Raw genomic sequence first — 15588 nt, 5'->3', positions numbered from 1 at the left:
CCCTTTCCACACACTCCCCATCGATAAAAAGGGGCTGAAAAGGGTCTTCTTCCTCCTATAGTCCATAATCAGCTGCTTGGTCTTTAATATGTTCAGGAGCAGATTGTTTTTCGAACACCACAGACCGTTCCACCTCATCATGGTACGCAGACTCGTCCCCCCCTGAGATGAGCCCCACCACGGTGGTGTCATCAGCAAACGTGATAATACTCTTGCTGAGGTGGGCAGGAACACAGTCGTGGGTGTACAGGGTGAAGAGCAGGGGACCCAACACACAGCCCTGGGGGGAGCCTGTGCTGAGGCTGAGGTCTGAAGAGATGTTAGAGCCTACTCTCACCCCCTGGGAGCAATTTGACAGGAAATCTTTAATCTATAAGTAGATCGAGTTCGAGACCCAGGTCTAATAGATTTGACACCAGTCTGTGAGGAAGGAGGGTTTTAAAAGCAGAGATAAAATCTACACAAAGTAGCCTAGCCTAGCTTCCCTGCTGCTGCAAATGGTTCAGAGCAGCATGGAGACCAATTGCTATGGTATCCTCTGTAGACCTTTCGCTCTATAAGCATGAATGCTTGAAATGAGGTCTGTTTAATTTATTAATTTATTATGTTAATGAACATAATAAATCTTAATATACAAATATATACAACGTGTGCAGAGCAGGTTTCATTTCTTGGACTCCAGGCTCTGATTACAGTCCTCAGGTCTGGAGCTCCTGCCTCAGGTGCTGTTAGGGTTCTGAGTCACTGGGTCACTGTTCAGTTCCAGTCCCTCCAGTCTGTTTTCTGTATTCCTGTAGGTGAGGAAGTTTTAATAAAACCACATGCGTTTTGAATTAACAGCCTTAACAAACAACTAATTAAATGTAAATGTATGAATGTAGTTGTAATAACTAAATGAAAAATGCAGGAGCCATATGTAAGTTTTTGTGATTGTAGTTTTTGAGGACTGTGTTTTCTGTGAAGTATTAGAAGTGCCAAACTGTAGAATGAAATTTTGACTGAGTAGAGTTGAATATGGAGAGTTTTTTACATGGAACTTGCATACCTTGAATTACAAACACTTGTCTCCTCTTTCAAATATAAATCCCATATATGTAAAAGAAGGTGGTAAAATGGGTTGATTTAACAATCCTAGACTGTTACGTAACAGTCTTACCAATACCCCCAAACTTAACATATACCAGCCCATTTTCAAGCCCAACGGGCCTGGACAACCTGCTACATACATAATCTATCCTGAGCGGCACGAGTGCAGAGTTTCCACAAGGGCACATGGTGAGAAAAAAATATATACTGACAGCCATTGATATAAGGTTATGTAATACTAGTAGGCTAAGAAGGTAAGCCCTATTCAGGGGTACTTGCATAGTTCTAACTGTTCAGCTGTATAGTTCTAACTATGTAAGTTGTTAATTTTGTTTGCAACTATGCTTCTGGGGATTAGTAAAATTAAAAACTAAAGCAAAACTCCAAATTTATTCAAACGTAGTTATGTGACCCATGACGTTAGGTGATTCCGTGTGAGTCATCGAAGTGCCAATCAAAGCAGAGCTCATCAACATATTAATGATGCCACCAAATAAGGAAAAACGGCCTGTTTTATTCTAGGGCTAAATAACTGGGTTGTAAATAGGCCTGTAAATCCTCTTCTGGCCATTTTCCGACAAAATCAAATTTCTATGTAGACACCACAAAAGAATATAAAATACTGGGAAAAAATGCATTATATGGCATCTTTAAATATCTAATACTTGGTTTTGTACTTTTTTGTAATTTCTTGGTTTTGTTTTAGGATATCATACTTTAATTTTAAAATAATAGGAAGTCAGCAGTGCAGATAAAAATGGCATCTCAGTCATCGAGGGGGGGGTCACTGGAACTGCATTTGGAAACTGGCGGCTGCCTATACAGTAGGACTTTATCACTTATCACTTTGTGTTTTTGGCTTTATCTGCTTCACTTTGTTTAAATGTTACTGTAACTGGAGACACACACTTGCATTCCTGCTTTATACCCACCTGCTTGCTCTGTTGCCAGCTTGTTTGCCTTGGCACCTCATCCTCAAACTGTCCCGGATCTGCTGTCTGAAGGTACGATTTACGTTCAGCATCATTGCGTGGATTAAAGTGTATAAAAGGCAAGCAAGCATCTGATTAGTGTGTTTTTTTTGTTGGGATATCATTTGGCAAACTAGCTTTACAAACAACTATGTGTTTCCGAATTTATGCAGCTCTTGCAATAACTTTTTAGTGAATAAATCAAAAATTGTACCTCTTGATGATGCATGGTAGAATTATGATGATTGCAACTGGACCAAGAGGAAGGAGTGCCCATAGCGAGCTCCCTTTGGTTGATCCCCCGTGGTTCCCTGTGGGTGAGATTTTGGACTGTGGATCTACAGGATGCAAGATGCACACCCTGAACAGCTGCTAATCAGCAACCAGGTAGGGGCTCTGAGGGCCAGGATCTCTCTGCATGGAGCCTCAGCCTTCAGTGACTAAGAAAGGAGCCAGACTGTATGTAGGTTAACAAAAGGGAAGGGAGGCCCCTTTACTGCAGCCCAGATCACTATGGCGGCTGAGGGCTGGAGCCATTGGGCTCCTGTCTCCCATCTCCCATGTCTCCCATCCACCTCCTCACTGAGAACCCTCATATCTACTGATCGGACTGGAGCTAAAAGGCAAAAGCAAAAGTTAGACCTGGAATGATGGGCAGTGCTGACAGGAGGTCAATGGTTTAGATATTTGTATTAACAGAATTTATGAAAAATGTTATCTATAGGCTGTGATCATTTTTTCATAATGTCCGCTACCTTTGGCTCCTAATCTTGGTTCCTAATCGCTGGTTCTGCTTCTTGGGACTTTTTTGCTTCAGGTTGTTAATTTGACCACGTAGCTGCAGACATAACAGACGTTCCCACGTGTATGAATGACCAAAGGTTACTGTTAACTTCCCCCCAAAAATCCAGCAAATCACAGCATGGCTAAGAAACGTGTTTCTCTTTCTTGGCTCCGCCCCTAACCCCCCCCCCCCCTTGAAACCTCATACCTTTATAAACTGAAAGTGTCCAAGCAGTGACTGACTCATTATCAGTGTAAAATGGGTATATAACCTGCCTGCAGGAACCTGTCTGATTAAACTCACAGTAGCAATTCTGTCCCTTTTATCTTTTTAATGCATTTAAGTGGGTTAATCATGTATTAATAATTTTCCATTTTTATTGACATTGAGGAAAAAACATACTGGCTGACAGTGACTTTCCCTGCAAACAACTAAAAACAGGATCTGAAGCATCACAGAGCCCCCAGCCAAGTGGACAGTGGATTTGAACAATGGTTGCATACTTCTGTGATGGTGTTTTGAACAGTTTGACAGAAGACACTCAAATTTGATCATTTTTATGGTGTTTTAATACCAGCAGCCAAGACTGTGTGAATTCCTAAGATATACTGTTGCCACATCTCTGAGTGTCCTGCCCATGGTGCTGAACCTGTTGGCATCACATCAGGCAGAACACAGACATGCCATCCTACTCTGTCAGTAAGAGTGTTACAGGACTGATGCGGATGCTAACTGGGATCATGATGCTGGGAACCAGGAGCGTGAGTCACTCAGCAGCATTTCAGAATCATGTCTAAATGAAGGCAGACTATTCTAGAAGGTTCTCTAAAGATCTCTGTAATAACACTTTTGTAGCACGTGCGCTGACCTTTGACTTCGACCACGACGAAGGACTCCTGACTCTGTGCAGTGCTGCAGTAGCACCTGTATTTGCCGCCATCCTGGAGGTTGGTCCTCCACAGGCTCAGTGAGGCGTTGCCCTTGGCAACCTGCTCCTTGTCCATAGAGGTCCTGTTTTTGTATGCTGGATCCTGCTGGGCCAGTTGGTCCATGTTGTCGTAATAGCTGTGGACCACAGCTGTACCTTTGTACCAGTGGATGACTTCATCTTTACCTCTGGTAAATTGGCAGGGCAGCACACAGACTTCAGAGAAGACACAGGTCACCTGGATTTCTGAAAAAGGAGTTTTAGTGAGAACACAGGCGGTCACTGGATTGAAAGTACAAGATCACACAAACACAAACCTGCATTTGCAACTTTTACTTTCACTTGGCTACATGTCTGTGCCAAAAATCTAATTTTTATTCTAATACATTCTCCACAATGTAATATAAACCTAATCCACACACACACACACACACACACACACACACGCTATGGGCAATTTACAGACAAGATTCCTAACATTGAATCACACACACATTGCAAAAAGCATCCAGTGAGCCTGAATGAACGGCGGAATAATTCAAAATATAATGTAATTTTTTCCCCCACTTGGAATCAATATTACTATGGTCTCTCAACAATATATTACTCCTTATTATTATTAGGCATTATATATTGTCTTAATGATGACGGAACAAAAAATAGGTGGAGATGCAGGGTATATCATTTAACATAGTCTACCAATAGTGCTAGGAAGTATTTAAACTATTAATATTCAAAGTTAGTAGCACCAGAATTAAAGACATAACTACTGAAATAATGGAGATGGACGACAGGCTGTTTTCCGTAAGGGACATCGAGGGATTTTTTAACCACTTATAAGACGTCTTAAAGCAGCAGCCCGTGTATGAATGAATGTATAATTCGTTATTAAATCTGGCCCGTAGATCGATATTTAATTTCAACAGAATAAAAACAATGTAACGTCATTCCGCTAATCTGCGCCTGCAAGCTTGGCAAGTTTCACCCCCAGCAACTACAATGGCCTCCAGCTATGACCAAGCTACCCATAAACAGCCTATTTTCTCTTTATAAAGAAAATATGCTTTACTAACTATAATCTAAGATTGTAGAACATATTGAACATAAGAAATTTACAAACAAGAGGAGGCCATTCAGCCCATCAAGCTCGTTTGGTGAGAACTTAACCAATAGCTCAGAGTTGTTAAAATCTTATCTAGCTCTGATTTAAAGGAGCCCAGGGTTTTAGCTTGCGCCAGGGGCGCCGCTAAGGGGGGGAAAGTTGGGACAATTCTAAGGGCCCACGCCCTTTAGGGGCCCCCAGAGATCTGAATGGGTGTGGTAGGGGGGCCCAACCTCATATTTTGTCATAGGGCCCAAAATTGCTAGCGGCGCCCCTGGCTTGCGCTACACTAAGAGGAAGACTATTCCATAATCCAACTACATGCTGTGTAAAGAAATACTTTCTCAAATCCATTTTAAAACTAATAGCTCAGTTGTCAATAATAATCGATACGTTATTAATCCCCATGGGGAAATTATCTTTACGCCTCCCTCAAGTTACTCTTAGTGGGGTAAGTCGTCTGCAAAGGGCAGCCACCCGTAGTGGCACCCAGGGAGCTGGGGGGTTAAAGGCTGTGCTCAAGGAGCAGCAGACGTGCCGAGGCTGGGTTTGAACCGGCGACCTTTTGATTATAGGCACAGCCCACTGAGCCACATACTTATCTAGCTCTGATTTAAATGAACCCAGGGTTTTAGCTTAATTATTTTAAGAACTTTCTTATATCACATCCTTTCACGATGTGACTGCATGTGTCATTGCCATGTCGTGATACACATCACAGTGTGGTAAGTACCGGCATTATGAAAGGGGAGTTTCGGCACATTAGTAACTGCAGTAATAGCTTCTGCCATTAGAGGCCAATGCTGAGTCTGAAGTGTTTTGAAATGCTAAGAAATGTTTTGAAACAACCGATTCAAAAGTGTTGCAATGTTCAGTTTCGAAAAATGCCTGTCGCCTAGTGACGCTGTAGCTGGTAGCAACATCGTGGCACAACGCATTACGCACATGTTTGTGGTGATGTTGTTGTGAACATCCCTTTGCGCTGCCATTTGACGTTTCATAACAACTGACAATGACGCTAACTTCCAATGATAGTTTCAGAGATCGCATCATTTAAGTTTGAATTAAGTTTGTTACAAGACATTAAGCTGCTAGAATCACACACACGAGATGCCTCTGCTGCCCAGGCTCATTGCAGCCAGCTGTTCCAAGTCCCTGAGACCATGGGTTTGGAACCAGTGTCTGAGCTCATTGGATAACAGACCTGAGAGTCACTCCAACCACTAAAAACAGGCAGCAAGCGGGGACCCAGACCGAGTGGGGAAAACCGTTATCATTAAGCTTAAATCTACACACTCTTACTGTTTGTCCACCAGTTACGGATGCAGACGTCAATGAATTAGATATACAGAAGGTGCCAGTTTCACATTCATGTTCCTAATTTTGACAAAATCACATCCATCACCAAGTGCTACAAGCAGAAAACTACACAGTCTTAACTAAAACATTCTACGTGATGAAATGTGTCTGAAATGCTGTACTTACCGCTGGAACCCAAACATGACCACAGGCACAAACTCCACAGCAGACCAGCAATGGCCAGGAGAGACATTTCCTTCTGTTCCAAAGTTAATAACTGTAACTTTGTACAGTGTAATTGCTTATAGTACAGCACCAAGGTATTGCTAAATTCGAGGAATGTACCTGTACAGGTGTGACTGTAGATGATGGACTAAAGATGGACAAAAGCTTGGGATGAACCTACTTGCCGACTCAGACTCCTCCATAAGCACAAACAGCATAGTGGATTATAAACAAACAAACAAACAAACAAACAAACAAACAATCACTCCGTGATGTCATTGCTTAATCACGGTGATTTATTCTAAGAAATGCGTCATTAGGTGATTCTATCATTTTAAGATCATAGAGTGTAGCTCTACTACCCAATTACAAACGATAACCAAGATGGTACAGCCTGCTTCACACCCAGTGGGAGAGATTAAAAATAATGATGATTCTAGACTGAGTGAGTTAGTTTTTTCTCTAAGGGTGTTTTTGGCGAATTCCCACCATAAAGACAAACCTAGAACTAAAAGCATATTATGCAGAATATATCCAAAATTGAGTCAGATATTTTAAAAATACTGATATATTACCCTTTAAAATGTTTTGGAAAAGTTTTGGCACCAAGTTTAGAGATTCTTAGACTAAACACTGCTGGAAAATAATAATAATTATTATTATTATTATTATAATAATAATGTCTTTTTTATATAGCGCATTTCATACACTTTACATTTCAACAAAAAAACACTTAAGAACATTAGAAATTTACAAATGAGAGGAGGCCAGTCAGCCCATCAAGCTCGTTTGGGGAGAACTTAACTAATAGCTCAGAGTTGTTAAAGTCTTATCTAGCTCTGATTTAAAGGAACCCAGGGTTTTAGCTTGCGCTACACTAGCAGGAAGACTATTCCATACTCTAACTACACGCTGTGTAAAGAAGTGCTTCCTCAAATTCGTTTGAAAATGTTCTCCCACTTACATGTATTTCCATTTAACAAGACAGTACAAGTTACATACAAGACAACAAATAGTATTCATTGAAGAGATGTGTTTTTAACAGGAGCTTTGAATGAATAATAGAATAAACTGAGAGGAAACACATTTTAGGGGTAATTACACTAAATGCTCTGCCACCCATAGTTATTAACCTGTGCTTATTTACCATGATGGTAAATAAAACAAGTCGCCTAACCTTGAAATATAAATTTTATTAACTGGGAGAGACACATATTATAACAAATGTGCTTCCTGCATATATTATTTTAACACGTGCCACCACACTCACTCTAGTGCGCATGTATAATAGACCGGTGTGTGTGTAGATCGGTCCACCAAAGTACGGTACATACATTAGGACAACAATCACCAACATGAAAACGGTGACTTCTCTACACAAACCAAGCAAGAGCAGCACCAGTGATACCAATACCTGAAAGTTGGGACAGTAAGATATTATGATCAACTGCATCAAATGCTGTACTTAAGTGAAAGAGAACTAGACTAGCGGCCATCCCAGAGTCTGCGGTCATAAGTCACTGGGTACCTCAAGTAAAGCAGTTTCAGTGCTAAGTAGGGTTCTGAATCCAGATTTGTTCAGTTTTATTACTGAAAGAAGAATCACCTTCTGCCAGTACTTCAGAAGTAATTCTCTTAACCAGCACGTTGGTCTAGACGGCAGACAAGTTTAAGCAGGCAGTGTCATAGCCTATGTAAGGGATACTATCAGTTGTGCTCTTGTCATTAGCACATAGTTTGACTTCTGCCGACGTCCAGACATAACCTACACTAATCATCATTGAAATACAGCAGTAAGGCTGAAATTTTCAAGCATGCTGCTGCTCTGAAGGACCGAGAGCTTATCATTCTTGCTTCGAATGCCTGGCCAGTTACAATGCATTGTTTTCCTGACTTCACCTGGACATCACTGATTGGATGTTTCATTTGAAAGCAATGCAGCTTTCTACTCTTTAAAATAGACCATGTGTTATGCAATGAATAGTTTGCTAAATTTGCATCCAGAATTACAATGTTCAAATATAAAATTAAAATAAATATAAAACTAGTAAGGTTTACCTTAAAACTACAAAGGGTCTTAAATTGATTGTATAGTTTAAGAAAACAGGAAAAATACCATATAAATAATATAGTAATTTCTTTACAAAAAAAGAAAAATAAATGTAATGTCACTATCACTATAATACAGTCGAACCTCGTTACTACGTACCCCGGATACAACGTTTTCACCTTTACAACGTACAGGTTTCTAATTCCCGTTTTTAGCCTGTGTATTATTCCAATAGCAGCCATTGTTTACAGCGTACACCCTTACAGCGTAAACTTCGATACAACATCCAAATTTCTAGAGAAAATACGAAAACTAACCATCGTTCTGTATCTACCTGATCTTCGCCCGACAATGCACCAATTTGGATGCGAATGTTTCTTTTAAAAATCCATTTTGACCAGCCGTTGTGTATTTTCGTTGCCGTTTATCCCCGGCCGGCACTAAGTAATCGTGAGTAATTTAAGGAAAATTTGAAGGATCCAAATGAGCTTTGTTGAATTATTTAACAAGTAATGTGTTCGTTTGTTTTGCAGTCAATTTAAGGGTCTGTTCTATTAAAGTTGTATCATTTACATGGATATTTCGTGAGTTCTTTCATCCATCTTGCACTAAGTGGTTACAACGTTCTATGCTTATAACGTACATGTTTTTGATATCCCGTCTTGTACGTAGTAACGAGGTTCGACTGTACTTATATTTTAAGTTGCTGTTGTTAATTTAGAGTAATTGTCCATAATCTTAGAGTTTTGTACACAATTTGAATTTTGACACTTTGGAGGCGTGAACAGTGACATGAAATTACTAACCACACTGAATAAAACAAGGTATGCTGATATGTTTCCTACATCTTTCAAGTGCTACAAACTGATTGTACGTATCTTATCAGCCATTTGGACATTGAACTGTGTGTTCATTTCCCAGTTAGGACCTTAGATGTAATAATCTACAAAAATATGGTTATAATATCTGCTTTTCTTTGCATTGGCTAAGCCTTCTGATCTCCTTTGGAAGCAAATGTCATTCAAATTTAAGTTTGAATGACAAATTTGGTACCTCAAACTTAATCCGTTCAAAATTCGGGTTCGAATCCTAAAATGATCTGATTGAATTTTCCCCATAAGCAATAATGGAAAACCAATTAATTGGTTCCAGGCCCCCAAAATTTTTTTTTAAGCATTTAAACACAAAATGAACAGGTTAAAATAAGAGCATATACTAAACACATTTTCCGCGGCAACACTGTACACCGTGTGTAACATTTTTTTCTTAATAGCTTCCAAAACGATAAAGAATGTACCCCTCCAAGCCATGCCCCAGAACTGCGCCAACACTAGAGTATGAAATGAGGTCCATTGTTAATTTTTTATTATTATTCTGTATTCGTTAATTTGTTCGTAAATCGCAAACTTTCAGGTTGTAACATTTGTACAACTATTGTGTAACTTTTTGGTGAGCAATGGCTACCAAAATGATATAAAGTATTGTGTATTACCTGATATTTAAAATAAAAAAGCACTTTCACCAAGCAACGATGCTATAACAGCTAATGCGAGGCTGAAGCGTTACCCTTTATTTCTGCCGAGAGACGTGCCGCGTGACTCATTTCCCCGCGTACAAGTTATCTTAGGTCGGCGTTCACTGTTCGACTTCTAAGATTCAGATCGAGTTCTAGGTCATTTTTTTTCTAACTGGTTGGTTCGACTTTTAAGAAATTCGAGTTCTAATGAGTTCGAGTACTGAGGTACCACTGTACATGGATATATTGGTGTTTAAAAGTGGATAACACAAAGACTACCAACAGTATATCAGACACAGAGAGTTCATAATTTCTCAGCTTGGGTCCTTTACTGTGAAGATGCACAAGAAATTTATTTGAAACATCTGCCTTGGTTCCAAAGTGATAGGCCCTGGATTTTTGTTTAAATTTTTCTGATATTATGCCTCTGATGGAAACGTATTTCATGAAATGAGACGGTTACCCAATATTCCCAAAGCAATCAAGTAATCCAGGTTTGGCATTGCTGACATATGGCTCACTACTTAAACAAAATTGTTTGAATAACTTTTGGTCAGAATCATCTCTAGACGGGACATACCAAATTTGGTCATGATAGGATCGACAATCTGGGACTAGTTCACAATTGATGGGGAATCCAAAACTTCAAAATGGTGGAAAATCTAATATGGCAGACTTAGTGGTCTTGGGGGCACATGAATTGAGATGACCAAAGGTTTCAAGGAACAACATCAAAACCTAAGCAAATGGTTCAAAGGTTATACAGAAATGTACCTTGAAATTTGACTTGCTGGAGTAGCTACTGTGATGGATGGATTGACCTCAAATTTGATGACTGGATACTTTGGACTATCAACAACAACAACAAATTTATTTTTATATAGCGCATTATCACAACATTACATTGTCTCAAAGCGCTTTACAGTATCCTCACCCAAAGCCCCCAGTGAGTAAGCCATAGGCGACAGTGGCAAGGAAAAACTCCCTAGAAGGAAGAAACCTTGAGAGGGACCAGACTCAAAGGGGAAGCCCATCCTCCAGGGGCCGGCAGGGATAGTCAAATAGAGAGAGATGCAAATCTGTCAAAATGCCAGATTTCATCCACAATCCATCAAAGGGTTCTACAGGCCATAGAATCCCATGGAAGAAAGTATAATAATAATGGCTGATGTCTGGATCACAAGAGGCCCTTTTGCTAGAGTTGAGTTATTACTGAGTCTCACTTCACTTACAATCACTGAACAGGGAATGGCAGCATATCCGGCTTCAGGATCTAAAAACACATGACTTCGATTTTAGACCAAAGATATAAAGAGCCTTAGAACTCTGAAGAGGAAACACAGAAGGAATCATCTCTGGGAGAAAGAATAATGCAGGTGAAGCAAATGCTGCTGCATTTATCCAGCATCGGTTTCAAACATCAGGCCAACAACATGGTGACAGGTGGATGCACCAGAAATGCTGGATGTCTGGAATAAAAACTGATTTAGAGAACTAATATTTTGTCAATTTTTGTTTTTCCTTAAATGCACCTGCACCACCACTGAGATCAGTTTGCAGTGCATCAGTGTGTAGCAGGACACCAAAATCTAATTCCTGTCTGTCATGGTTTGGTCCAGGGAAACACCGATGATGTCACGCTTAGTTTCCCATCTCTACACCACACCCCCCAGGGAAGCCCGTGTTGCAAAACTGGCACCTTCAGGTAGGTCTCTTCCCTGCCTGCCCCGGTTTACTGGCAGAACCGGTTGGACGCAGAACCGGTTGGTTCCTACAGATACAGAGAGCTTCTTAGCTGGCTGAGAGTTTAAGTGTTTTTCTCCTAAGTGCCCTCTTCCTGACAGCCTGTGTTCTAAATCCTGTATCTGCCCTCACTGTTTACCTAGTCCTCCGATCGTCTATGCCCATCACCTGACCTCCTGCCTGTCTACTGACTCGACCACACCCACGGATCAAGATTTGGATTTTGTTGTCTGGATTTTAAGGGCAAATAATTTGTTTCCCTTACCTAGTCCGCACGAGTGTCCTCCTTTCCATCATTCCCGCCATGACGCTGTCTTGATGTGCATAGAATGATGCGGGAAATGCAGGCCTGAGGACAACAGGAATTCCTGAGCTTTGTACACTTATTGAAAAGTGCAGTGATGGGGACACTGTGCAGTGAAAATGGCGCAGTGCATTGGATGAGATGTAAAACCGAGGTCCTGGCTCCCCCACCTCATTAAAGATCCCTGGGCATCTTTCGATAGTGTATGAATGCTACCCTGATACCCAGGCTAAAACTGCCCAGTGTGCCCCATCAGATCTGGTCTTCTAATCATCCCCTATATCTATTTGGTGAAAATGGACTAAAAGAAAGAGGACTGATGGTGACTTCCTGGTGCAATTAAGCTCTTACACGATTAATAATTATACTCAGAATAAAAAAGAATGACATATGATCAAAAGAGGTGGTGTATTTTTAAAATAATCTGTTAAACAAAAGAATATTACAAATGACAGTAACACTTTACATTACCTGCACGTAACAGCTCTTAAAAGACTCTCGTTCAACCAAAAAGTAAGACTAAATTTTACGATACGGGTGATTCCTGTTCTAGACCACATATTTGGCTGTCTGTTTTCTGAAAATTGGAATGATTGTATTTTATGGTTTAAATATTTTGTCAGGACTATACCATACTTAGCTATGAGGAATGCATGTTTGCCAAGCTCAGGGGTTGAAAATGTTATAATTATGGGATGTTTTTTGTATATATTTCTTCAGACGTTTTCCACCCTGTTAGAGACATGTTCATGGTAATCACAGAGTTTAAATAATGTACAAGTCAAACAATACTGAACTTTTCCGGGATATAATGTGTCTCTTTTGCTATGATAAAAAGTTTCATTCTTGTAGCATTAACAGTTTTCATTTTATGAAGAGTACAATGTTAGAATAATGGAATCATTATTTTGACATTTTTTGTCCCCATTTTGTTGTCTTGTATGAGGAATTTTATTAATTAGAAAAAAGGTATATGCAGATGCATTATATGTACCTCATTTAACAAAACAATATACAAATATACCAAACACTTACTGTTGTGATGAGAATATTTTTTTAAATCATTGCCTAATGGGGTGGAACCTAACAGGCTGGAATAGAATATAACGGGGTGGAACCTAACAGGCTGGAATAGAATGTAACGGGGTGGAACCTAACAGAGCGGAATATTTCTAGCTAATTTAGCTCTTTGAGTGAGCAACATTTAGCTAGCAGACACTCTACAGCTGATCAACATTTAAATTGCTATTTTTAACGTATTTTTAAAAATATTTTTTCCAATAAATATTTCCCATAATATATTGTAACGACCGTGGGTTGAACTGGCTAGGCTGCTCGTTAGCTAACACAGCTAGCGACTATCGCCGAATTTTACAACGAACTGAGAGCGCTCGTGCCCCATACACCGCGCGACCCAGAGCATCTCAGCAGCAGGTCTGTAATCCCTGAATGATCCAGTAGGAAACAGTAGGGGTTCACACCAAACATTTATTTTACCCTGTTTCCTTCTCTTCTTTTAACGCTGCTGACACCGCACCCCTATCACGCTCCCACCACACAGAGTCGCGGTGTCAGCCAACCATACCAATTCAACCCGCCCCACAGAACACACATCAACTTCACTGTGGCTAACATTAACATAACACAACATGAGAATCAAACACATAGGAACTAGCAGAACGATAGAAAATACAGACAACACAATACCCAGAATGCACCTGGCTAACAACCCCAGCCAGGTCATTACAATATACTTACAGGGTGGAACTTTAAGGGTGCCTCAAACCGGTGTGTAATATAAAATTGAGAAAAATAAAGGAGAGAGTGACAGTTAAAGCTTACCTTAGTCTTCCAGTTTAATTTCCCTCCAAAAACAAATGATGTCACTTCCTGGAAATGGCTGTATGGATTTGTAGTCTTTTCAGGGAGCCAAGAAACTAGAGGCTCACAGGGTGGAAAATGAATGCTGGGACATGTATTATATAATTACAGAAAACAAAATAAGTTTCACCAGATTTGTTTCTTTCTCTAAAGGTAGTATACCCTAGTCTATCAAAATAATAAAGAATAAGTTTTGGTTTTTATAATTTTATAGTGCGGCTACGAACAGACATGTGGCATATATACATCCCTCTGCGGAGGGGAGCTGCCAGCATCTCTTGTTGAGGTGCACATGGTCTGGGCACATGTTCTTGCAGCTGAAAGTGTGGTTTTGAGTATCTGGAGTATTTCCTTTTAGCAGGACAGGTTCAACTTGCGATTTGGCTTGTAAGGAAGAATAAAATCAAGAGAAGACAGGAAGCTTTCCAATCACGAGACAGGGGAGAGGACAAGCAGCTACGAGCTACAGACGTCCATCAGAACCACAAAAAGGGCCCAAACCATGAAGGCTTCTACCTACAAAACAACAAACACAGCATCAGGCGGAGAACCCAATCCATCACTAACTACAGAAAGAACCCAAACAGAACCAAAAACCGAGACACGAGACACCACCCTGCCAGACAGACTGACAGATCACAGGTGGTATGGATAGCAGCCAGGGTCTCTGCTGAGTTCACAACACCACACCCTGTACACTCAATACTGTGTCTCCACCCAGGACAACGCAGATGGTACAACCATTTTGGGCCTCATCAAGGAGGGGAGGAGTCTGGTTACAGGCAGCTGGTCAACAACACCCTTGCCTATGGTGAAGAAAATGACTGGCAAACTTTGCAGTTGGCCCAATGCAGTCAGGTAGGTAACGTTCTCCTGGCATCTGCAAAACCCAGACTCATCCAGCAGACAGACAGACAGAGTAGCGTGGTTTGTCACCCCACAGAACATGTTTCCACCATTCCACTGTTCCAGTGGCAGCGTGCTTTACACCACTGCATCTGATGCTTTGCATTGCACTTGGTGACGTGAGGCTTGCATGCAGTTGCTCGGCCAAGGAATCCGGACGGGGATTTGAATACCACTTCTGGGGTGTGTGTGTGTGCTCTTATGTTAACCCTCAACATGAGTCTTAAAATCCGGACCTCTCCTCCTCCTGTCCTCCTGCTGTGCCTGCTCCTTCGGCCTCCTCCTTGGAGCTACAGAAGACTCAGCAGGAGGTCAAGCTACAGAAGATGCAGGAAGAGCTGAACACGCACGCTCTGAGGATTGCCGTGATTCACAGCCTAAGCAGCAGCCGGCTTAAGCGTGACAATGTCTCCCTGTGACGTGACACAGCCACCCCTCTCATATCCCTTGTGGTTGCAGTGGACCCAGTCCATCACCTGGTGGCATTTCTATGCTTTTTAAAGTACAGCTGCTCTGATTTGTACAATGGGCCAGAGTGTAAAGCAGTTTTAATGCTCCCCACAATCCTCGTGCCTTCTGCCATTACTCACATGATGATGTCTTTACACCTGGAATTCCCACTGTGGCTGCATGGTTAACTGTGGGACTCCCCCTATTCAGTAACTGGGCTCTGTATGTTACAGAGGAGCACCAGCATGTTATCCCCCAGCGGGGGTCTGGAGCAGTGTGGGGTGGGACCTTCCCCTGCTCCTCTGACTCCTCATCGGTCAGCAGTCTGACCAAAGCTGTGTCT

At 41.1% G+C, this 15588-nt stretch overlaps 1 protein-coding gene across 1 annotated transcript in view; it reads right to left on the bottom strand.

Moving 5' to 3' along the window:
• The window catches only part of LOC125719880 (uncharacterized), a 67388-nt gene extending 60363 nt beyond the window's left edge, over nucleotides 1–7025 (bottom strand). The window contains exons 1-6 of the mRNA XM_048994676.1: nucleotides 6357–7025; nucleotides 3710–4015; nucleotides 2272–2368; nucleotides 2019–2084; nucleotides 727–791; nucleotides 126–309 (exon numbers count right to left, since the gene is read on the bottom strand). Coding sequence (XP_048850633.1) covers nucleotides 126–309; nucleotides 727–791; nucleotides 2019–2084; nucleotides 2272–2368; nucleotides 3710–4015; nucleotides 6357–6423 — 785 coding nt within the window. The 5' untranslated portion in view covers nucleotides 6424–7025. The remainder of the gene's footprint in view (nucleotides 1–125; nucleotides 310–726; nucleotides 792–2018; nucleotides 2085–2271; nucleotides 2369–3709; nucleotides 4016–6356) is intronic.
• Nucleotides 7026–15588: the final 8563 nt, after the last annotated feature.

The sequence above is a fragment of the Brienomyrus brachyistius genome, chromosome 24, assembly GCF_023856365.1.
Source record: "Brienomyrus brachyistius isolate T26 chromosome 24, BBRACH_0.4, whole genome shotgun sequence".
Classification (NCBI taxonomy): domain Eukaryota; kingdom Metazoa; phylum Chordata; class Actinopteri; order Osteoglossiformes; family Mormyridae; genus Brienomyrus; species Brienomyrus brachyistius.
Note: the sequence above shows the minus strand (reverse complement) of the source record. Positions and strands in the feature narration are given on the sequence as shown.